At 36.8% G+C, this 24,704-nt stretch overlaps 1 protein-coding gene across 1 annotated transcript in view; it reads left to right on the top strand.

The window, feature by feature from the left end:
- MORC1 (MORC family CW-type zinc finger 1) overlaps positions 1-24,704 on the top strand; it is a 167,818-nt gene that overhangs the window by 112,230 nt on the left and 30,884 nt on the right. The window contains exons 19-21 of the mRNA XM_060197115.1: positions 577-819; positions 6,168-6,272; positions 22,010-22,079. Of these exons, the coding sequence (XP_060053098.1) occupies positions 577-819; positions 6,168-6,272; positions 22,010-22,079 (418 nt within the window). The remainder of the gene's footprint in view (positions 1-576; positions 820-6,167; positions 6,273-22,009; positions 22,080-24,704) is intronic.

Below are 24,704 nucleotides of genomic sequence, written 5' to 3' on the forward strand. Positions count from 1 at the left end.
CTTTTTTATTCAAATAGAGAGGTAGAAATACTACCACACTGGAGCTTCCCCTGATGCTGTTATTGTACTCTTGTGGGGTACTAGACTTGGTCCTGGTTTAAACCTCTTAAAAATACAAATAATTGGGAGTCGGGCGGTAGCGCAGCGGATTAAGTGCAAGTGGTGCAAAGCACAAGGACCGGCGTAAGGATCCCAGTTCAAGCCCCCAGCTCCCCACCTGCAGGGGAGTCGTTTCACAGGTGTGAAGCAGGTCTCCAGGTGTCTATCTTTCTCTCCCCCTCTCTGTCTTCCCTTCCTCTCTGTCCTATCCAACAACAACGGCATTAATAACAGCAATAATAATAATAACAACAAGGGCAACAAAAACTGGGGGGAAAACAGCCTCCAGGAGCAGTGGATTCGCAGTGTCGGCACCAAGTCCCAGCAATAACTCTGGAGGCAAATATATATATACAAATAATTTAAAATGCATATACTAGTACTATAAAGTTATGAGGGAAACAGTAACTAGTAACTATAAATAACCTAGCTACTGAAAAAAATGTAAATTAAAAAATATGTTCTTTGTTATTTAAGGAAACTATCAAAGGTAAAAAAATCAGGCCTCCAAGTAAGGACTTGAAGCGTGAGTCTCTTGCATCCTGTGAGCTTTTGATAAATCACAGAGGCCAGAGAAGAAACACAGAAGAGATGGACTCTGATATAGAATATGTTTCAGAGACAAATGTGACCAAGTCTATGAAGAAAAAAGTGAAACTTCAACAACAGAGACATTCAGCAACTTTGCCAGAAAACATCAAGCTAGCTGGGAGTCCCCAGGTGCCATTTTCTTTCTTATTCATGAAGTATGCAGTAATTCACTTGTTTCAGAAATATCATCCAGTAAAAATTTGCTTCGTGTTCACATTTTAGAAACACACTAATTATAGTCTACACATTGTAATCTGAGCTTCCTGGGCAAAGCCCCAATTTTTATTTTTTCTTCTATGCTCTATTTGAAGCAGAAGTCAGACTGCTAATACCAGCCCATCAGTACAGGGGATGGAGATTTCAGCCAACTAAGGTGTCCCTGAAAATACCTGGGTGAGGGAAGAATTTTGAATCTGTATTTAAGAGATACAAATAGCTCATTTGGATAGTGTGCTGCTTGGCCATGTGTATTACCCAACTTCAAGCTCAGTGCCCACTACACTGAAAAAAGCTTCAGTGCTGCAATCTCTTTCTTTCTCTCTCTGCTGATTAGCTTCTCTTGCTCTATCTAAAAATAAAATAAAAGTAAAGCCTTACTCTTGAGGTTTCTGTATATAATGTTTTATGGTAAACATGCAAAGTTGAATTCCATATAGGTAGGCACCCCTAGAGGAAAGTCCTGGGAAAAAAATAAGAATACATTCTAAACTTGTTTTACATGTTTAAAATACAACTAACTGTTGAGATTGATTTTAATAGATATAACACTCCAGAATTTTCAGATGATCATGTATGTACTGATTCATTCTTAGTGTGTCACATTTATTTATTTATTTATTTATTTTTGATTTTTTTGTTTACTTATTTTCCCTTTTGTTGCCCTTGTTGTTGTAGTTATTATTGTTGTTGTTATTAATGCCATCATTGTTAGATAGGCTAGAGAGAAATGGAGAGAGGAGGGGAAGGCAGAAAGTGGGGAGAGAAAGACACCTGCAGACCTGCTTCACCACCTTTGAAGCAGCTCCCCTGCAGTTGAGGAGTTGGGGGTTCAAACCCGTATCCTTAAGCCAGTCCTTGAGCTTTGCACCACGTGTGCTTAACCTGCTGCGCTACTGCCTGACTCCCTCACATTTATTTATTTATTTATTTATTTATTTATTTATTTATTTATCTCAGAGCACTGTTCATCTCTGTCTTATGGTGGTGCAGGGGATTGAACCTGGAACTTTGGAACTTCAGGCCTGAGAGTCTCTTGGTAGAATCATTCTGCTATCTCCCCTGCACATCACCTTGATTTCTTTGTGAGAATTTGTCCTCAGACTCAGTTTGCAGTAACTACCCTACAATAATAACTCCTACAACTGGATGATCAATTACCCTCTGCTAGTTTCAGTCCTAAGGATTATCAGTAAAGGGAGGCTGGGCACTGGGTTAAGCGCACATAGTATGAAGTACAAGGACCTGTGCAGGAATCCTGGTTTGAGACCCCGGGTTGCCCCCTGAAAGGGGCCACTTCACAAGTGATGAATAGGTCTATAGGTGTCTATCTTTTTCTTCTCCTCTCTGTCCTATCCTTAAAAAAAATGGAAAAAATGGCCTCTAAGAACAGTGGATTTGTAGTGCTGGCACAAAGCCCCAGCGATAACTTTGGAGGCAAAAATAAATAATTAAATATTATAAGTAATCTTCCACTGATATTTTAAATCTTTTGTAGGCCCAGATTTGTTGCCTAATTTATCTGTCTTAATCATCAAATCTAATTTCAAATGCCTTTTTATTGTTTCTACAAAGAAAAATCGTACTTAAAGGATGATTAAAGGGCGATTGTGTATATTATTCAAATGAAGTGCCATACAATAATAAAGCAATAAATACAAATTTTTTTTAGCTTTATTTTATTTGGTAGTACAGAGAGAAGTTAAGGCACAAAAAGGACGTAGGGGTAGAGAGGGGGAGAGAAAAACAGAAAGAGAGAGAGAGACGTAGACAGACAGACTTGCAGCACTGCTTCACTACTTCGCTACTTGTGAAGTTTTCCCTTGGCAGGTGGGAGAAGGCTTGAACATGGGTCCTTGTGCTTGGCAATATGTACACTTAACCAGACGTACCTCATCCAACCCCTAATAAGCACAGATTTGATCAGCAAATTTGATATTCTGTTCTTTGCAAGATAGTATGCTATGTAAGCATTGTGGGAGACAAGATTTTTAGGTATGGTTCTTTCAGAAGGAGTTTCCTGAATAATAGTTGCATTACATAAATAAATATCCTTTTATGTTATCTTGCAAATGGTGTATAGACTCTTCTTGAGAATCTCTAGTCATGTATACTCATTGCCTTCTGAGGCAACCTTCCCTCACTTCATATAAGGGTAGATCATTTTATTAAAATGTTTGAAATCTAATTCTCTAGAATGCTGACATTTGATCCTAAATATTTCCTTTAGGATATAGAAATCAAGCCAGATCTGTCTGTAACCCTGACGATTTTACTATGAATCATGCAACACATTTGAATGTATGTTTTTTTTAAAGGCCATTTTACTTACACTCAGCCACAGTAACATTCCAATTATAGTAGATGACAAACAACACCTTTATCACTAGGCATTTGTAAGAGGAGTTTAAAATTTACAGAACCCCTTGATTGTACAAATTTATAAATTCAGCAAATATTTATTCAACTCTACATCAAAATTACAGTGTTTGTAATATAAATGCAGTTTTTATAGTCCTATCTCTTCCAGTGCTGATTTTTACTTTTTTCTTTGCGATGTGGTTTCAAGACTTCAGATTTGTTTGGGCTGTTTTACGAGGAGTTAAAAACATAAATGTGATTGCACACTTGAAGTGTGCACAGGTGTTGGAATGATACCTTTTAAATGTTAAATATAGAGACTTGTACTTATTTTGAGATATATATAAAATAACCTATCACCTACCATTCTGTATGCCTGCTGCAGAGGACTATTAAACTGTGAACTAAAGTACGTATGGTCCCTGCCACACTGGATTTATAAGGTAGTGATGGAGACAGACAAGCTAACAATTATACAGACAAATATAAACTACTACTGTGTGGATTTGATTACATGAATTTCCTAATAGGAAATTTTAGTTTGCTTAAGACTACAGGGATAACATCCGTGACAACTTTTAGGATTGAATTTCCGTAAAAGGAGAGGGAAAACACCTCCATGCTATGCACATATTACTTGCTAAAGCAGGAACATGAACAACAAAGAACATTAACAAGATGACTAAGTTATAGTGGGCAAAGAGATTGAAAGGGGCTGTGATTTGATTTAAGGAAGGAGAGATAATCACCATACAGCTATAATAGGTTTTGATAAAGGGGTGTTGTATTTATCTTGAAAATATAGGGCAACCACTCAGCAGGTTTCAAACAGGGAAGTACCATTACCAAATTATCCTACAGAAAATCTTCCTATGTCCTGAGGAGACAGCACCATGGTAATGCAGACAATTTTCATTCCTGGGGTTCTAAATTCCTAGGTTCAATCTCCAGCACCACAACAAGCCAGAATTAATCAGTATTCTGGTATTAAAAAAAAAAGCTTTCTTTGACTGGGGTATGGGAGAGAGGTTACTAGAGAGTCAGGTGAATGCTGGCAGAGGAGTCAAGAAGCTATTATAATGGCTTCATGGAGAAATAATTGTGGGGGGCCAGGTGCAGTGCACCTAGTTGAATATACATGTTACAATATACATGGACCCAGGTTCAAGCCCTTGGTCCCCACCTGCAGGGGGAAATCTTCACAAGTGGTAAAGCAGTGAAGAAGGCCTGCAGGTGTCTCCCTGTCTCTCTCCCTCTTTACCTCCCATTTTCTCTCAATTCCTGGCTACCCCTAACCAATAAATAAAGATAATAAAATAATTTTTAAAAAGAGAGAATTGTTGTATGGCCTAGGGTGATGGTGGCAGAATGGAAAGAAGTAAAAACAAAGGCTGTGTTTCTGCCTTGATATATTTCAGGGCAAGAATAACAATAATCATTTGGATCTTGGCACTTGTTTAGATGGTAATTCAGTTTAGTGGGGATGTTTTGTTTTTTTTTTTGCCTCCAGAGCTATTGCTAGGAGTTAGTGCCTCCACTATGAATCCACTGCTCCTGGAGGCCGTCTTTTTTCCATTGTTGTTTTTGTTGTTAGGACAGAAAACATTGAGAGAGGAGGGGAAGACAGAGAGCAGGAAAGAAAGACAGATACCTGCAGACTTGCTTCACTACTTGTGAAGCGAACCCCTGCAGGTGGGGAACCAGAGGATGGAACCAGGATCCTTGATCAGGTCCTAGAGCTTCTCCCTATGTGCACTTAACCTGGCCCCCTAGTGGGGATTTTTATAAGATAAATAAACAGGTGTCGGACCCTCAAGCTTGAGGTTTTGAGTTCTGTCTCTGACAGTGCATGTGCCAGAATGTTACTCTCTCTCTTTTCCTTCATAAATCTTAAAAAACATCTTTTAAATATGAAAAATTTATATTTATTTATAAGAAAAATACAATATAGACATTTAAGAAAGTTAAGCTTTGTGTGTGACTGTGAGTTGATAAATGTACACAAGCGATTATGAAGGGATAGAGCAATAAAAAGGGAAACCAGGAAAAAATTATCTTTGATAGTGAAAATGCAAAGATAGAAGATAGTTCATGAAGAGACAGTCATTTCATAGCAATACAATTTGTAATAGCCAAAACCTGGAAGCAACCAGGTGTCCAACAACAGATGAGTGGCTGAGAAACTGAAAAATGAGAAAATACTTTGGTGTATTGTACCAAAGTAAGGGACTCTGGGGTGGGAAGGAAGGTTCAGGTCCTGGAACATGATGGCAGAGGACCTAGAGGGGATTGAATTGTTATATAGAAAACTGAGAAGTGTTACACATATACAAAGTACTATATTTACTGTTGACTATAAACCATTAATCCCCTCCAATAAAGGGGAAAAAAGAGAGATGGAGAGACAGTTAATAGTTCAATGAAATAAGCGAAAGGCTATATATATATATATATATATATATATCTTAATGACTTAAGAAGTAATAGGGATGACCTTAGGAAGAACTTTTGTTGATGTTACTGGGCTGAAGGAAGTAGAAATCAGATTAGAATGGATTTATTAGCAAGTGGAAGGTGAAGAAATAGAGATAGATGGGATGGTAACTCATAGAAAGGTAAGAAATTTTTTACTTCAGAGGATAACTATACCTAAGTTATCCTGGAGCAGGGAAGACTCAGTGATGATGATACTGATTATGATGACTGATGATGATGATGATGATATATATGTATTCTTATTCAATCATATAATTCTCTAGAGAAAAAAACAGAAACTGAATTTTTATGTTTATCTTAGAGAAGTGTAAATAGAAGTTAAATGAAGGAAAGAAAGAGGTAGCTTAATGTATATCATTAATGACTACTGATTCTTGTGTGTTTTTGTTAATACCTTGCCATAGGCCTGTTCTTGGGAAATGAAAAGGAAAGAAAGTCAAGCCTGTATTCAGGGACGTAAGACTTTGACTGAAGTTGAAACCAGCAATGGATATCCTGATATAATCCTGGTAGGATGAACTTTACCAACTAAATGATACCTAGGGCTATCATTAGTAAAGATTAGAGGATTCCCAGAAATACTTTTCATGCGTACTTCAAAGTAACTGAAACATCCCACTGAATAACCAAGTTTTAGCTAAGGAAAAAAAAAACTCTGAAAAGTTAAATTACTTGCTCAAGGTTACATATACAAGTGAAAATAAAACTGGGATCTTCTTAACTTTTAGTCCATTATGCTTTTCACTTTACTTATAAGGGTGAGAAAGCTTTATAATATTTTGGTAATATCTAAATTATATGTGCCAAATATATCATTTACATGTGTAAACATGTGCATGAATACACATATACACATGCATATAAACTGTAAACAAATATGTATTATGTAAACAAATATATATATACATAAATGTGTATATGATAAGTAACTTGAAATATGTTTCAAAATCCAAAACTTATGAACCTCTTTGTAATTTATAATATTGATTCTCACAAGAGTATGATTTTGAATTGACTTAAACTAAGTCTGTCATAGTCATGTTGAGAGAAGTCTGTTTATTTAAAATATTTTTTCATTTACTCTCCAACATTATATTTTTATAAATATCAGAGAGCTAGATTTCTACCTTTCTGCTTTGATCCTAATTTCTTTTAGAAAGAATTAGCTTGAAGACAGACCGTTTGAGATTTTACCCATGAAGCCATGTTAAAGACATTACTCATTATGTTATATAGGGTAATTTGCATTATGCTCAAAAGTCCATTTAGATATTAGAATTAATGTCAGGAAAAGTCTGTTTTATAAGAATCTAAATTTTATTATAACTACTATTCATTTTTACCTTGATTTTTAAGAAATTTACAGATAAACTTTAATCTAGAGGAAAATAATTATAATCACTTGGATGATTGCTATTTGTTTTGTGTAATGAAAAATGTTTAATTGCATACTGCAGGAAAAAAGGCTTGTTTTCTCTACTGTATAAGGATAAAGATTTATATAAATAAATGAGAAAAAGATATCAGAAAATGGGTAAAGGACATAAACTGACAGTTCATAGAAAGGGAGTTGAAATGATAAGCATGAAAAATGTGTGAACCCATATGTAAGAAAAAGAAGACATAAAAAATAATGTGTCAGTGTACTTTAAATAAATATATTTAATATTTTAAAATATATTTTATTAGTTATTTAATAGTGATTTACAAGATTAAGATAATAGAGATATAATTTCACACCACTCCCACCACCAAAGCTCTGTGTCCTTCATTGAGTCTTCCAAATGTGACGATAGTTCTCTCAAGTTCATAGATAAGAGTTGACTATATATATATTTTTTTCAAGTTGATGTGTTTCAGTTCTTTGTATGATAAGCTTAAACTTTCTTCCAGTTGGTAAGGCCTTGATGTCATTTGTTAGATCCAAGCTGGTATTAGATTTACAGAGTCTGGCTTTGAGTTAGGGAGGAAATTGACCTAGGATTTTAGTGGAGTTTAAGTTAACTCCAAGTTTTTGGCATTTACTTTTTTTGATAATTATAATGAAGCTGTCTTAGAGACAGCAATTATCCTATACATGATATATATATATATATATATATATATATATATATATATATGGAAAGAGAGAGAGAGAGATAGACATGTGTATGTATATATATATGCATGCATATGTATTTTGCCACAATATCTGTGGCTATAGTATACAGTGTTTCTTCTTTTTAAAAATTTTTTTATTATCTTTATTTATTAGATAGGGACAGCCAGAAATTGGTAGGGAATGGGGGTCACAGGGAAAGAGAAAGACACCTGCAACACTGCTTCACCACTCGCAAAACTTTCCCCCTGCAAGTGGGGATCAGGGGCTCCAACCCAGGTCCTTGCACATTATGACATGTGTACTCAACCGGGGCACTACCACCTGATTGTTGGCAAGTGGTAGCAGTAATGTTGATTTCCTGTCAGAAGAGATTAAAAGATGGAAAAATAGGGAGTCGGGCAGTAGCACAGCGGGTTAAGCGCAGGTGGCGCAAAGCACAAGGTCCAGCGTAAGGATCCCGGTTTGAGGCCTCGGCTCTCCACCTATAGGGGAGTCGCTTCACAGGCAGTGAAGCAGGTCTGCAGGTGTCTGTCTTTCTCTCCCTCTATCTGTCTTCCCCTCCTCTCTCCATTTCTCTCTGTCCTATCCAATAACGACAACATAAATAACAACAACTGCAGCAATAAAGCAAGGGCAACAAAAGGGGATAAATATTTAAACAAAGAAAAAAAATTTAAAAGAATGTGTCCATTTCTTTTAAAAAAATTATGGAAAAATAAACCTTATTAACTATCTCTTGTATAGTTAAATAGCAAGAGTAAATGAGGGAAGTGAAGTAGGGATAGGAGAGGAAGAATGTCTAGGGCTAAGTAATAAATACTATATTGAAGAATTCATAGTGCTATTCTCCTAGGTTGTCAAACTTATTAGGTCTAAGTCTAACCACAGAGGACTATTAAGCACTTTTACTTATAAGTATAGAATTGCCCCTAAGTTACAGGGATATGAATACATGTTCACAGTACCGTAGGGTCTACCCTATATATAGGATCTGTAACTATGCTGGAAATGTACAAGCTAAAATAGAGTTGGATAGTCCCGTATGTTAGGAAATATTTCCCTGAGCAAAAGAATTTGAGAGCTTGGCTTTTCTAGAGATAATCTGCAGCAAAAAGGCAGTCACAGCATGATTTAGTATGGTGGCACAGGTAGTACTGATTCAGTTGAGACCAACAGTGGCAGAATAATGGGGAACTGGATCAGGAGAACAGATATCAAACTATACAAGCAATTCCCCAGAGGTTCCAGGACAAGGAAAAATACAGATTTTAAAATAGAAGGGAAAACTTCCTTATCTTCTCTTGATCAATAATGGCAATTATTATTATTATAACCAAATTAGTCACAAGCTTATTTTCTTTGATAACCCAATGATTAAAATTAACTTGATCTTACCATGCTTTGTGCAATTTTAAGGCGTTTATTAATAATGATGTCTTAGACAGTGACAGGACCAAATGATTTTGATCAAGCCTGAGGCTATAGCAAATTTAGGCCTGAGATTGCAGCAAATTTAGGGACCTTCCACCTTCTGCACCCAATAAATTATTTTGGTCCATACTCCCAGAAAGGGTTAAAGAATAGGGAAGCCTCTAGTGGAGAGGATGGGACATGGGACTTTGGTGGTAGGAATTGTGTGGAATTGTAACCTTGTTATCTTACAATCTTGTTAACCATTATTAAATCACCAATAAAAAATTTTAATGGGGGTTGTATTGTTATATGGAAAACTGAGAAATGTTATGCATGTACAAACTGTTGTATTTACTGTTGAATGTAAAACATTAGTTCCCCAATAAATAAATTTTAAAAATTTAAAAAACAAAAGAAAAAAAAGGCATTAAGTAGTAGTAATAGTTGTAGCAGTGACTTAAAATAGAAGAGAAGGCAGGGCCATAGAAAAATATAATATAGATAGATTGATAGTTATAGAAGTAATAATAAAAAAAAAGAAGTAATAATCAACTCATATTTGTAACCATGGGAGAATCAATGCAATTTTCAGTGGAGGGAATGGGGACACAGAATTCTGGTGGTGGGAGCAGTGTGGAATTGTATCCCTATTATTTTGTAATTTTGTCAATCACTAGTAAAATGAAAATAAAATATAAAAAAATTAGAACTACTTAAACAATGTAAACTCTGTCAGAATTCAATCACCTTATAAATATTACTTAAATTAAAAATTATACTCAGTATGAAAATCTAGGCTGCTTAATAACTTGAAGTATTGAATCTCTTTTCCTCCTGAAAGTGATTTAGAAGATTATATGATAATAGAATTATAGTGCTGCATCACTCTCATCACCAGGATCTATGACCCCAACCACCAGATCCCAATAATAGCCACCATAATTCTCCCACAGTCTCAGATATGGGTTGCCTATTTTTTATTAGTGATTTAATAATGATTAATATGATTGTAAGGTAAAGGGGGTACAATTCCATACAGTTTCCACTACCAGAGTTTCATGTCCCACCCCCTCCACTGGAAGCTTTTCTATTGTTCATCCCTCTCTGGGAATATGGATAAAAACTGTTCATGGGGGCAGAAGGTGGAAGGTTTGGCTTCTATAATTGCTTCTCCGATGGACATGGATGTTGGCAGGTTGATCCATACCCCCAGCCTGTTTCTGTCTTTCTCTAGTGGGGCAGGGCTCTGGAGAGGTGAGATTCCAGGAGACAATGGTGAAGTTATCTGCCTGGGGAGGTCAGGATGGCATCATAGTAGCATCTGCAACTTGGTGGCGGAAAGGCAATGAACAGGAACCCCAAGGTAGGAATAGAGCAGATGAAACTAGGGGTCTTCCTATGGGAAACAGCTAGGAAGCCTATTTTAGGTATGATCCATGTGGCCTGTGACTTTAGTAGTAATTGCCTTCTCTGGGGCAATGGGGTCAGTGTTGAGAATAGGGACTATAAGGTTGGATTAGGTTGGAGAGCAGGTCCCAAATATAAGGAAAAATAAATAAATACCATTATCTGTAGACCCCATTGATCTGACCTAGGGTCCATATATATTCCTACTTAGCACAGGAGTCTATATAGCCTCTGAGTCCCTGTCAGTCCAGACTCACACTCTATGGTCACAGCTAGGAACATTCTAGGCTGCACTCATTTCAGGACCAGTCTTCCTTGAGTGGCAGAGTAGGTTGACCCAGCCTTTTTTTTTTTTTTTTAACCTCTTTAATCAAAATGTGATATAGCTGTACCAGTGAATAGTAGTAGTCAAGGGGCCAGGTGGTGGCGCATACACATTACAGTGCACAAGAACACAGGTTCAAAACCTCTGGTCCCCACCTGCAGAAAAACTTCACAAATAGTGAAGCAGGGCTGCAGGTATCTCTCTGTCTCTTTTCCTAGCTATACCCCTCTCCTCTCAATTTTTCTTTGTCTCTATCAAATAATAAATAAATAAAAGATTAAAAAGCAAAAGACTAAAAAATAGTAATAGTCACAAAATGATTTGTAAAATCTTCCAAGTCTTTGCATAGTTTTTATGTAGTCATTATTTTTTTGTCACCTTTCTGTTATCCAAATACAGCACTTTGCAGGTACTTTTTTATAAAGTATGTACAACACTTATGTTGAAGGTGTTATCCTTTTATGTAATAGTTTATGTTTTCTTACATTACTTATATATATGTGTGTGGCATGACTTGTTTCATTGTAATCAGCAGGAAGTCTGCTTTTGACCTCCTGGTGTCTAATTAAGTTGGCTAACTATGTATTATCAAGAGATGCACATCAGTTTCTCTGTTTCGCTGTAGTGCAGTAATTCAAGTAGAAAATAATTGCTCCTTGAATGTTTTCTTGTCTGTCTACATCCTTAAATTCACAAATTACACAAAAGATTTTTCTTAGCTCTCATTATCTTTCAATATTGCTTGTATCTGATACTAGTCTGTGAGTGTATTGTGTTTGCACACATTATTTATTTATTTATTTATTTATTTATTTATTTACCACCAGGGTTACTGCTGGTGCTAAGTGCCTGCACAACAACTTCACTGTTCCCACTGGCCTTTTTTTTCTTCTAATTTTTTAAAAGATGTTTTTGATGAAGACAGAAGTAGAGAGGTAAAGGAAAGGGAGAGGAGTAGAAGAGAGACAGCGACAGCACTGCTCAACTGTTGGTGAAGCTTCCCCTCTGTAGGTGAGGATGGGGAGCTTGAACTCCAGTGCACACTACCAGGTACACCCCCACCCAGCCTTTGCACATGTTCTTTCATTTGAACCCTGTGTCTTTCACATTTAAGGAAGTTTCTGGAGGCTAACAGGGATGTGAGAGATTGTCACTTAAGAAGAAACAGTTAGCTATCATGCAAAACAATCTCCACCCCATGTAACAAATTTGTTTGCATTTTGTTGAATTCTACTTTAGTTCAGTGAATTTCCTGAAGCTCATGGTTTTAATTCTAGGGGTAAAAACCTTAGACTGGCTGTACTTACATGACACAAAGAAAGTTCATCTCACATGAATAATTCCTCTTTTTAGTAAAATAATTATTTTAATTGTGTGTGTGAGAGAAAGACAGAGAGATCAGAACGCTGGTTAGCTCTGATTTCTGGTGGTGCCAGGGATTTAACCTGGAACCTCAGAGCGTCAAGCATAAAAACCTTTTGCATAACCATTATGCTATCTCCCAAGACCTCTTACCTAATTTCAAGTTATCCAATGTCATGAGACTGCTGAGTAATACCATAAGATAATGGTACAGTTGCAGTTTAGTAATTTAAAAGGTAAATATATCTTGAGTCTAGTAAGAAAACACACAATGACTTACACTGTGCAATCCCCCCACCTTTATGACTTCTGCATGGACTGGCCAATTACGGACAGTCCTTGGCAAATTATTTGTCTGTACTACTGAAGAAAAGATGCCTGGAGTGGTATTACCAGTGTGATTACAAATTTAAAAGGACACTGGTCCAGGATAATTCTACATGCCTACCTATGTTTCCTGTGAATGTATTACCATAGTGTAGGAAAAATGGCTACATTCTGATCATCACTTTTTTTTTTTTTTTTTGCTGTATTAATAATGTCAGTCTGACTACCTTTTGAAAGAACTTTTCGTAGAAAGGCACTTCACTCTGGTACTTGTTCTGAAAGTTGTATAATTCCAAGTGAAATGATGCTTGTACTGATTGTTTGTAGGCTTATATTGAATCTAACCACAGCTGATTAATTCAGCCATTAATTAATTAATTCTCCAAAGTCACCTCATCTGCTGTTTCTCAGTGTTAACAACAAACTCCTGTTTAATCTTTGATGGAATACTTTTCTCATTTCTTTTTCTACAAGGCCTGTGGTCTACTGACGCTATTAAAAGACGACGACATGAATGTCTTTTATTTTTCTCTTCCCAGCAAGACAATACTTATTTTCTAGTCACTAAAAAATTATTTCTTTGTTCTATGCAAGTGTTTCACATGTAATATCCTTCCAAATCATTCATGTGGTGTTGGGCTTCATTTTCCTTATCTCCAGTTGCTTCTGATCATTAACTTTGTTGCTGTCACTTCTGTCGTCTTTTTCCCCCTTTTGATATTAATTTATGGTCGGCCTTTTAGCCAACACAGAACATTTCAGAGTTCGTGCAATGAGTGTGTTCTTGGTAAGACCTTGCATTGCCAGTCATTTGGAGCTGTGGAAATCTCCAACTGGGATTCAGTTACAACTCCAGGCATTTTCTAGAGATTAAAAACCTGTCATGAAAATAATAAGACTTTATAAAGGACACCTTAATCCTTTTCAAAATGCCCTAGACAGCCTCCCAGTTGGACCTTTTGAGATGTTATGTACAGGACGATCAGTTTGCACTCAGCAAATTCCTTCATTATTTTTCACAGTCTTGTTAGCACCAGATACAGGTCAGTTCACTATTTCAGGCTAACTAGTGTGATCCACAGTTAATATCTCTGTCTCCATACATCGCGTTTTTTCCCTGAAACTTTATTGGCTGTATCTGTACATGTATGTTGTAGTGGAGTCGACCTTTCTTCCTCCTGTGTAGCCATGATGAAATTCAGATTGTATTTTGCACCAGTCATATAACCCTTTTAATAATGTGAGGGGTATTTTAAAAATAATTTTACTGGGAGATTAATATTTTATACCACAGCTGGTGAGATATGGGTAGGATTTCTCCTCTCCCCATTATACACATCTATAAAACACTCTCATGAGAGATACCCTTTTTATCCCCATAGTACAGATGAGGAAAATAAATTTGCTCAAGGTCACATTGACAGGAAGTAGTCACCTTGAACCATAGTTACTCACTTTCCTTAACTAATACTCTTAAGACATTTCCTTAAGACATTATCATTCATCTTCAGATCCCATCCCTCAATCAACTCACCCACCCCATTCTACACAGTCAGTAGTAATACACAAGTACACAAATATCCAGGTATGAGAATTTCAATCAATAAAAAAATGCATCGTACTAATTAATATTCAGCATTTTGACCAAGGTTTAAGATTCACTGTCTGCATATTGTTCTCATTCTGCTTTATGGGGCCAGTACTCAACTGTCCCCAGGAGTTATTTTTCCCCTCTTTTTTTGGGGGGGGTACTCAATCATAATTTAGGTGTCAAATCTTGATCTGAGGATATTTGTCTGTCTGTCTTCTGCTTCCTGGGTTTTCTGCAGCTTCTTGGTACCTCGTGTGCATTTTCAGTGTGAGGTTGCACCTCTCAAGGCGAGTGTTTTGCTTGTGTGTGTTGGCTCCAGTCTGTCCACGCCACAGCGGCAGGTGGTGCAAGTCCAGTCAGGAGCTCAGAGTCCATGGACTGGTCTTATTTGGGGAAGGCTTTGATAGAGAATGCTCACAGCAGCAAGACAGCCTCTCACTTTTTCCATCTTTTCTTAAGTCATCAATGAACCTGTTAAAAATGTTTTGTTTTGTTTTGTTTTTTCTATCACCCTCATGCCTACACTAGTCTATCAACGTTATGATCTCTGGCCTTTCTTCTTTCCTTCAACTATTTCTACTGATCTCAGGACATTTACACTTGAGTATCTTTCTAAAACTTGAAACCTTCAGTTTGCTTACTAAGGCAGATTCTCCCTGATTAACTTTATCTTTGTCCCAGATAGTCATCTCAAAACAGCTTCCATGGATTCTTCTTTGATACACCTTACTAAAATATGCTAATTTTCCTTCCCTTGCACTACAGTCTTCAGACAGAAGCACTCTAGTTGGATTTTGATCTTTAGTTTTCCCTATTTTCTGCAGAGCTCTGTTATCACTAGACAGCTAATTTCTAAAAAGTTAAATCTTGATAATTAACTGTTTCTTCTCAAAACCTTTCCTCAGGTTCTGAGAAACTTACTGAAAGTACAAACTCATGGGACAGGGTGGTGGCACAAACAATTGAGTGCACATGTTATTATGTGCAGGGACTCAGACTCAAGTCCCCAGTGCCCACCTCAGGGTGAAAGCTCTGAGTGGTGAAGCAGGTTTGCAGGCTTCTCTCTCTCACTCTCACTCTCCCTTCCCCCCTCACCCTTCCCTTCTTTTTCTCTCTCTTCCCTTTCCTTTCCTTCTCCCTCTCCCCTCTCAATTTCTCTCTATCCTATCAAATAAAATGAATTTTAAAAAGGAAAAAAGTCTTTATTTTTAAAAAGTACAAATTCTTTATGAGGCTTTCAAAGCTTTTCTCAATATGACTAAGCCACCTGAACATAACTTTAGTAATTCTTAGCAAGCATCCTTTTTAATAGCAAAAAAATATTCTTTTCAAATATTTCTGTGTGGGGAGCCAGGTGGTAGTACACCAGGTTAAGTGCATGTAGTATAAACCTCAAGGACCTGCTCAAGGATCCAGGTTCGAGCCCCAGATTATGTAACTGCAGGACAGTTGGTTCATAAACAGTTAATCAGGTCTACAGGTGTCTCTTTCTCTTTTATATTTTTAAAAACTTTTCTCCCTTTTTAATCTTTATTTATTTATTGAACAGAGACAGCTGGAAATTGGAAGAGAAGGGGTTGATAGGAAGGGAGAGAGACAGAGAGATACCTGCAGCTCTGCTTCACCACTCGCAAAGCTTTCCCCTTGCAGGTGGGGACCAGGGACTCAAACCCAGGTCTTTGTGCACTGTAACATGTGCGCTTAACCAGGTGCACCACCACCCAGTCTCTCTTTCCCTCTCTATCTCTCCCTCCTCTCTCAATTTTTCTCTGTCCTATCCAATAAAATGGAAAAAAAATGGCCACCAGGAGCAGTGAATTCATAGTGCTGGCACCAAGCTCCAACAATAACCCTGGAGGCAAAAAAAAAAATGTATGGATTACATATGTCTTTCCTACTTTCAGAGATGCTATTATGTGCCCCCCCCCAAGTAATTTTACTTCTTTCTTCTAGCGTTTGCCCTTCTCCCGTAGCCAGTCAACAGAGTCAGGTTGAAAGCTGTCAGGAGCTGCTTGTTGCTGGCTTTGAAAGTGACTGGGATCCATGTGGATTCAGTCGGCTAGGAAGGATCGTCAGTTTCCCCAATGAATGGGTACTCACGGGATGCACCACGAGAAGGTTGATCCAATGCATCCAGTAATTTTACTTATTGGAACATATACCGATTTCATCCTTGCTCTAAAAATCTATTAATAGTAAGCTACAAATAGTTTTTGTTATTATCAATAGCCAAACCTTTTATCTATGTAACCTAGGTAGGGTTGGGATCCTGAAGGATCCATAATACTTCAAAGCAGAATCCAAATCCTGGTACCATTTCTCAGAAAGAAGTTTAATTCTACAACATATGCATATGGATAAGTACATAAATTTGTTTATTATTTAATTGCACCTCTCAAAGCTGTTAGGAGAATTAATGGACTAATTTCTGCTATAAGTAAAAGAATATTATATACTATAAATTAAAAAAAGACCCTTCTTCTGTAATTCTAAAGAAGTCAAATTCAGTCTTCAAGTCCAGTGAACCAGTAGATAGGAGCAGTGAATGAAAACAGTGAAATGACTTAGCAAAGAGAAAAAAAACTAGAGATTGATCCTCTGAGCATGTGAAGACTTGAGGGTTAGGAGGATGAAATAAGGTAATCCCAGAAGCAGACAAATCTAGTACTAAGGACTTGGAGAGGTAGGAGGGATAGTGTGTAAAAAGAGATAAGACTCATAAGAATCTTGAGAGGTAAGGAATATTATTTTATTTTTATTTAAAAAAAAAAAGGCCAAAAGCTGATTCAGCTGACATGAGGCTCACAGATCTGAACAACTGGGACCTGGAACAGCTTATCTGTGTGCAGCCTCTTTCTCCCTATAGCATAAGGAGAACTCGTGGTTTTCTGAAAGTTTTTTTTTTCTTTATTGGAGGATTAATTACAGTTCTGCAGTCGACAGTAAGTACAATAGTGTGTACATGCATAACATTTCCCAGTTTTCCATATAACAATACAACCCCCTACTAGGTCCTCTGCCATCATGTTCCAGGACCTGAATCCTCCCCCACCACCCATCCCAGAGTCTTCTTTGTGGCCCTGGATATCCGGGCCTGGCTTCCTTCTAAGCCATTATCCCTAGCACCCTACGTTCCTTTTTTGTTTCACAGTCTTTTTCTTTCGCTGTTTATAACACCAGAACTTCATTACCCTCACTTCCAATGACATACATGTATTTTCATGACTTTTTTTTTCTACTTCTGTGACTATATTGAGCATCAGCTACTGTCCTAGACATTGGGGATATAACAGGAAAAACATAGACCATATCCTTCTCCTGGTAGCTCTTCCTTTTGGGGGGAAATAAAATAATAGATAAGATAAATGAAATATGCTGCATGGTAGATAATGTTGCTGAGAATATTCAAACAGAGGAAGGGGATACAGGACGGACGTGTCAAGTCTTGGGGCAGGGATCAGGGCATGATGCAGTTTTAATAAAGTGGGCAAGGAAGACTTTAACTGAAGAGACTTAGTGAGGAAAGATTATAAAAAAGTTATGAAAATAAATCCAAAGACAAAAACAAGACAAAGGTCTTAATAGAGGAGAGTGTCTGGCTTATTTTTGGAAATGTGAATAGAAAGGATTAGGAGATAAAGAATGAAAACATGAGGCCCTGAGAGACAACTCAGGAATTGAAGTTATTCACTTACTCTTATTTGTGGTGTTTTTCTTTACTGAATACTATATTACATATCTATTTTTTGTTTTTAACTATTTTTATTTGATTCTGAGTAGAGAGAAGAAAATTGAGAGTAAAGTCAGAGATAGGAAGAGAGAAAGAGACATCTGTAGTATTGCTTCACTACTCATAAAGCCATCCCACCTCAGGGGACTAGGGGCTTGAACCCTGGGGTCCATGCACATTGAAACATGTACACTCTACTGGGTGTGCCACCACACAGCTCCTCTATTTATTTAATACCTTTTTTATCCCTTCCTAGAATATGACCTTGACTTTGTATTGTTCACCATACCAATTCCTGACCCACAGTAGAAGCCAGAGCACTGTGCATTTCTGGTTTCCGGTGGTGCTGAAGATTAAATCTGAGACCTCAGAGTCTCAGGCATGAGTGTCTTTTTATATAACTATTAGGCTATCTCCCAGTCCTCAATTATTCTTTTTCATTATTATTTATTATTATTACTACTACTATTATTATTTTACCAGAGCACTGTTTAGTGTTGGCTTATGGTGGTTCTAAGGATTGATCCTGGGACTTCAGAGCCTTAGGAATGAAAGACTTTTTGTATAACCACTATGCTATCTCCCCAGCCCTTCAATTTTTTTTTTATTTAAAAATGTTTATTGATCAGGGGGTAGTGTCTTAGAGATGGTCTATAGCAAGAGGAATCATTTACATTCAGTTGGATCAATTTTTGAATGAAAGACTGGGACCTAGAATATAATGCAAACTACAGAAGTGTAAAGGCAGAAATGGATTGAATTTGGCAGGAAGGCAATTACCTGTTTGCTAACTTTTATGCCTTATGCTAATAACTGATGATTGGGATGGAGATAGAGAGGCAAAGATACAGAAAGAAAGAAACCCAATAAAGTTAAGCCATTCTAGTTTGTAAGCTTTCTTAACAATTCTATTAGGTAAGCATTACATAGATGATAGTGGAATGTTCTCTTTTACAGTTTATTTATGATTTATTTATCCTCTTAAATAGTCACTTCATGAAATTGAGTGTAAGGTATTATGCTGATCCATGGCATACCTTGGAGACTTGGTAAATCCCACTCTCCTCATTATTAACATAACTTTAATTAAAGTATTTAAAACCCCTTGTTAAGACTTAACTATAATCTCATTTACTGTGTGGGAAGTGTTAACTGTTCCATGACTGAGGTAATCTTAGGGCTCGTAAAGAGCCCTCACTGCAGAGTATGAAAGGCTAAGTGACAGGAATGCATTTCTGTAATGAAATGAAGTGTAGGGTAAATGAAAGATATTTGCAAATAGCATCAAAACACACAAGTGGAACTATCAGGAAGGCAAATATGTATCTCTTATCTCAGTCTGGAAAATAACATACCTTCAAAGCTGCAAGTACCATTGGATAGAAGGAGGCATTATGTGAACTCAGATATTTACACAATCTTACTTAAAGTAAATAATGCAGACTGTTAAGTTGTTTATCCAAAATCTTTTAAACATTTTATTATTTCAACCTGAAGAATCAGAAGATGTGGGAAAGGCAAGAAATATCTCCAATAGAGATGGTAAAACTTTGTTCAAATAGCATCTCTTGGGTGTGAGAACTTATCTAACCCTCTTGGAAAAAACTGCAGCAAAACAAAACCAAAGCAAAGAATTTTTTTTAAAAAAAGAAAAAAACAATAAATTTCAAGAGACTGTATTAGTAACACTACCAAGTACTATCAATTATGTTAATCTTAGTCACTTCTGTGTTGTCTAATTTTCATCACAAGGAGTTAGTTACCAAAGAAAATGATCACAACTTGAGCAGAAGCATGTGGATTATAACAATGTGGCTATAATGAAAAGCACTAAATCATTAGTCTCACTTTTACTATTCACTGCTTGGAAAATAGTCCATACTGCTTATAAACTGATCAAACAATATTTGGTTCAAAGTAAAGGGCAAAAGCTCATGTAGATTTTCTGTATATACCAGGATATTAAAAGAGAATTTTAAATTGTGTGTTTCATTAGAAATAAAGATATATATTTTAAAGGGTTTTTTTTTTGCATTTGGGAGTTTAAAAATATGCATTTGGTTTTCTTCCAAGTGAAGGCATCATATTAAGTGAGATAAGTCAAAAGAGTAAGATGAATACCAAATGATTTAACTCATGGGTGGAAATTAATAAAAAAAAGGAAAGAAAGAAAACAAAGTAAAACTTGGACTGGGTTTGGTGAATTGCACCAAAGCAAAGAACTCTGGGGAAGGAGGGACCTCGGGAGTCCTAGTGCATAATGATAGAAAAGGATATTAATTGGGGGTGAGAGTGTATTGCTGACTCCTGTCACATGGAGATGAGAAATTGTACCCATGTGTCAACAACTATACAGTAATCAGTTAACCTCCCAATAAAGTGTGTATATATATATATATACATATATATATACATTTAATTACTTCCTGGAACATGGATTTATTTATAAAATGTGTATAAAATATTTTGAGATTGATCAAAATAGCTTAGACTCAGCTTTATTTATTTTCACTGACTATAATAAAACTTTTCTTCATTTGGGTAAAGTAGAAAGCTGCAATGATGAACATTCTCACAGTTCTTTCACTGATAGACTACAAATGTTTACATTTAACTTTCTACCAGATAATGGGAATGGGTAACACAGTTTTGTCTCAACATGTGTTTGTGGATCTGTAGATCAAGTTACACAGATAGTTTTTGCCTTACCACCCACCCCCAGCCCTCTCTATTTTCTATTTGTTTGTTTCATTAACTAGTACACTGTTATGCTTTGGTTTGTGGTGGTGTTGGGGACTAAAACTGGGATCTCAAAGCCTCATGGATCTAAATCATTTGCATAACTATTATGCTTTTTCCCCAGCCCTTCCACTTTCTAGTTTTACAGCCTATGCTCCCATCTTTTCACAGATTTATCAGATAGGTATGGCTACATTCTGGGTCTGTTTTCCTTAAGGGCATAATCAGTTTTTCTCTCTTCTCCTTTCCTTTCTTCCTCTCTCTCTAAAGTACACTCCCCAAACAGAAACATGTTTAGTGTGAGCATTACAGAATAGATCTTTAAAAATCCTCAAAGTGATGTATTGCTTCTAAATGAAACACACTATCCTCAGCCTCCAAATTCAGTCCCCCACCCCAACCCTCACTCTGCATCACACATACACTTCTTCATGCAGGTGCTACAAACTCTTCTGGTCCTGTGCTCAACATAAAGTCTTGAAATCTTTTTGATTCAGATTTCTAGGGATTCTCCTAAAAGGTGAGATTACCCATCACTCACTGTCTAGTGAACTTGTCTTCTCCCCATAACTTCCCACATTAAGCTTTGGGCTCGGGGCCAGGTGGTGGCACACCTTGTTGAACTCACATATTACACAAGAACCCGGGTTTGAGCCCCCGGTCCCCACCTGCAGGGGGAACGTTTTCCGAGTGGTGAAGCAGTGCTGCAGGTGTCTCTCTGTCTCTTTCCCTCTCTATCACCCTCTTGATTTCTGGCTGTCTCTATTCAATAAATAATGATAATAAATTTTTTTTTAAAAAAAAGCTTTGGGCTCTCAGGTTCCAACTTTCCTTAAGGTTTCATTATTCTGGCATTAAATACTTTGTCATACTTTGTTCTGTAACAACCGGAGTAGAGACTCCATGTTCACTCCATGCTCACTTCCTTGGCTCATTTGTTGAAGACATCAAAAATTCATCCATATAAGATCTGTATTATTTAAATATTTGTAAGTACTGGTAGACACATAAAAATCCATTTAAAGAAATGATAGAATAAATAAGACGGTTCTAATTTAGTCATCCTTGAGCTGCATACCAGTTTAATTTTCTCCAGTACATATGACTATATCTCTTCATAACATACATATAAACTACCCTTTGCAACATTGTGATCTCTCTACTTTGATGTGGGTGTATTTTTCTAGGACATTTATGTTTCTTGCATGCCCTATAACTTTGTATAGTTTTATATTATGTTTGTTTCGTTAGGTTTTAAATGAAAGCAACACTGATATCTCATTGAAACAAGAAAAAAGGGAAGATTCTCTTATGAAAAAAGGTACATCTTTTACATAAATTAACTTTAATATGTTTTCTTTGCAAGTTCATTTATTTAATTTTTATTAGTCATTTAATAGTGAAATTACAAAATTGTAAGATAAAAGGGGTTTAGTTCCACACCCCTCCTCAAATCACCAAAGATCTGTGCCCCTTCAATCCCCATAGTGATAACCACTATAGTCTCCTAAGGTCTTAGATAGGGATTGACTATTTCTTTTTTCAAGTACATGAGTTTCAATTCTCTGTAATCCACATATGAGTGAAATGCAGTAGTTGTTCTTCACTTTCTTTTTTTTAACCTTTCTTTTTTTAAATTTTTTTTTATATTTATTTATTTTCCTTTTTTGTTGCCCTTATTGTTTAACATTGTTGTGGTTATTGATGTCATCATTGTTGTTGGCTAGGACAGAGAGAAATGGAGAGAGGAGGGGAAGACAGAGAGGGGGAGAGAAAGATAGACACCTGCAGACCTGCTTCACCGCCTGTGAAGCGACTCCCTTGCAGGTGGGGAGCTGGGGGCTCGAACCGGGATCCTTACGCCGGTCCTTGCGTTTTGTGCCACGTGCGCTTAACCCGCTGCGCTACCACCCAACTCCTTGTCCTTCACTTTCTTATTTTGCTAAGCCTAGTGACCTTCAGTTCCATTCATTTTATCCTAAAAGACACAATATCATGTCTATTGCTGAGTAGTGTTCTGTTGAGTATATGCACCATAATTTTTTTATACATATTTATATCATCTGTCAAAAACATCTTGGTTGCCTTCATATTTTGGTTCTTGTGAATAATATAGCCATGAACATGGGAGTGCATATATTCCTTTGAATTAGTGTTTTCATATCTTTTGGATAAATGCCTAAGAGTAGATTGCTGGATCCTAAGGTTTTCATTTGTATTTGTTTAAGTATTTTTCTGACTGTTCTCCATAAGGGTAGCACCCATTTTCATTCCCAACAGCAGTGTAGTAGAGTTCCTCTTTCTCCACATATCCTCCAACACTTACCCTTTCCTGTTTTGTTGATGAGGGCCACTTTTCACAAGTATGAGGTGGAGTCTCAATGTGACTTTAATATGCGTTTCTGTACTTTTTAATTTTTATTTATTCCCTTTTGTTGCCCTTGTTGTTTTATTGTTATAGTTATTATTGTTATTGATGTCATCATTGTTGGATAGGACAGAGAGAAATGGAGAGAGGCGGGGAAGACAGACGGGGAGAGAAAGATAGACACCTGCAGACCTGCTTCACCACCTGTGAAGTGACTCCCCTGCAGGTGGGGAGCCGTGGGCTCGAACCGGGATCCTTATGATGGTCCTTGCACTTTGCATCATGTGCTCTTGACCCGCTGCACTATCGCCTGACTCCCATTGTTTTGTTTTGTTTTTTTCCTCCAGGGTTATTGCTGGGCTCGGTGCCTGCACAATGAGTCCACCGCTCCTGGAGGCCATTTTTTCCCCTTTTTGTTGCCCTTGTTGTCATAGCCTCCTTGTGGTTATTATTATTACCATTGTTGATGTTGTTCGTTGTTGGATAGGACAGATAGAAATGGAGAGAGGAGGGGAAGACAGAGAGGGGGAAAGAAAGATAGACACCTGCAGACCTGCTTCACTGCCTGTGAAGCGACTCCCCTGCAGGTGGGGAGCCGGGGGCTCGAACCGGGATCCCTACGCCAGTCCTTGCGCTTTGCGCCACGTGTGCTTAACCCACTGCGCCACTGCCTGACCCCCATTGTTGGTTTTTTTAATGAAATGTAAAAGGTATAGGTAGAGTGTGAGATGTTAATCTCATGTGCTTTGAAGGCACAGAATGACATTTCCTTCTTAAGAAGTGTGTCTCAGTGCTGCCTAAAATCTAGTGATAGACTTATGACACCATCTACCTATAACTCTGTATTTTGTCAAGGATTAATATCAGACACTTAATCTTCAGGATCTGTTTTGCAAATTATGATATTCTCCTATTTTCATTTAACTTTTCTTTTTTATAATTACAAATGTTTAGCACATTTATTGGATTTTTCATATCTGTGGATATAATTTACCTCAAGCATGAGATTAACCATTTTTAAAAAACAGAAAGTAGCCATTGTATAATATTCAATCCAATGGCAATTTTCTTGCATAGAAAAGTTGGAAACATATAGAAATCAGACTTTTATTTTAATGCCCAGTCATCATTATTACTATAATCCTTCTATTGTGTAGTCTGCTAGTATTATGCCACTCACTTTGGTTTCAGAAATTTTTTGTTTTCTTTGCCTTCTTATTCTGGAGTAAAATGTTGAAGATTTTCATAAACGTCTCAGTAAATCTAAAATCATTTTTGGCTTCATCACTCGCAGTCCTTTCTGTGTAAGTCCAGCTCACCACTTCATGTTCACTTTTGGTTGTAAGGTCTCTCTTCATACTTTGTTGCTTAGGTAACCTAATTAGTTATTAATTCACATCTTTATATTTGAACTCTTTAGTAAAGTTCCAAAGAAATTGCCCTTTTTATTTCTGATCTTAATTGGGATAATTTGAAATTCTACAATCAGAATTTCTTTCATAGCAGTCTCAATTTAAAACAATCTTTTACAGAAGTTTTAAACTATTAACATACCTTTAAGTATGTGCCTATTTGATT

Source organism: Erinaceus europaeus, chromosome 9 (genome assembly GCF_950295315.1).
Source record: "Erinaceus europaeus chromosome 9, mEriEur2.1, whole genome shotgun sequence".
NCBI lineage: Eukaryota > Metazoa > Chordata > Mammalia > Eulipotyphla > Erinaceidae > Erinaceus > Erinaceus europaeus.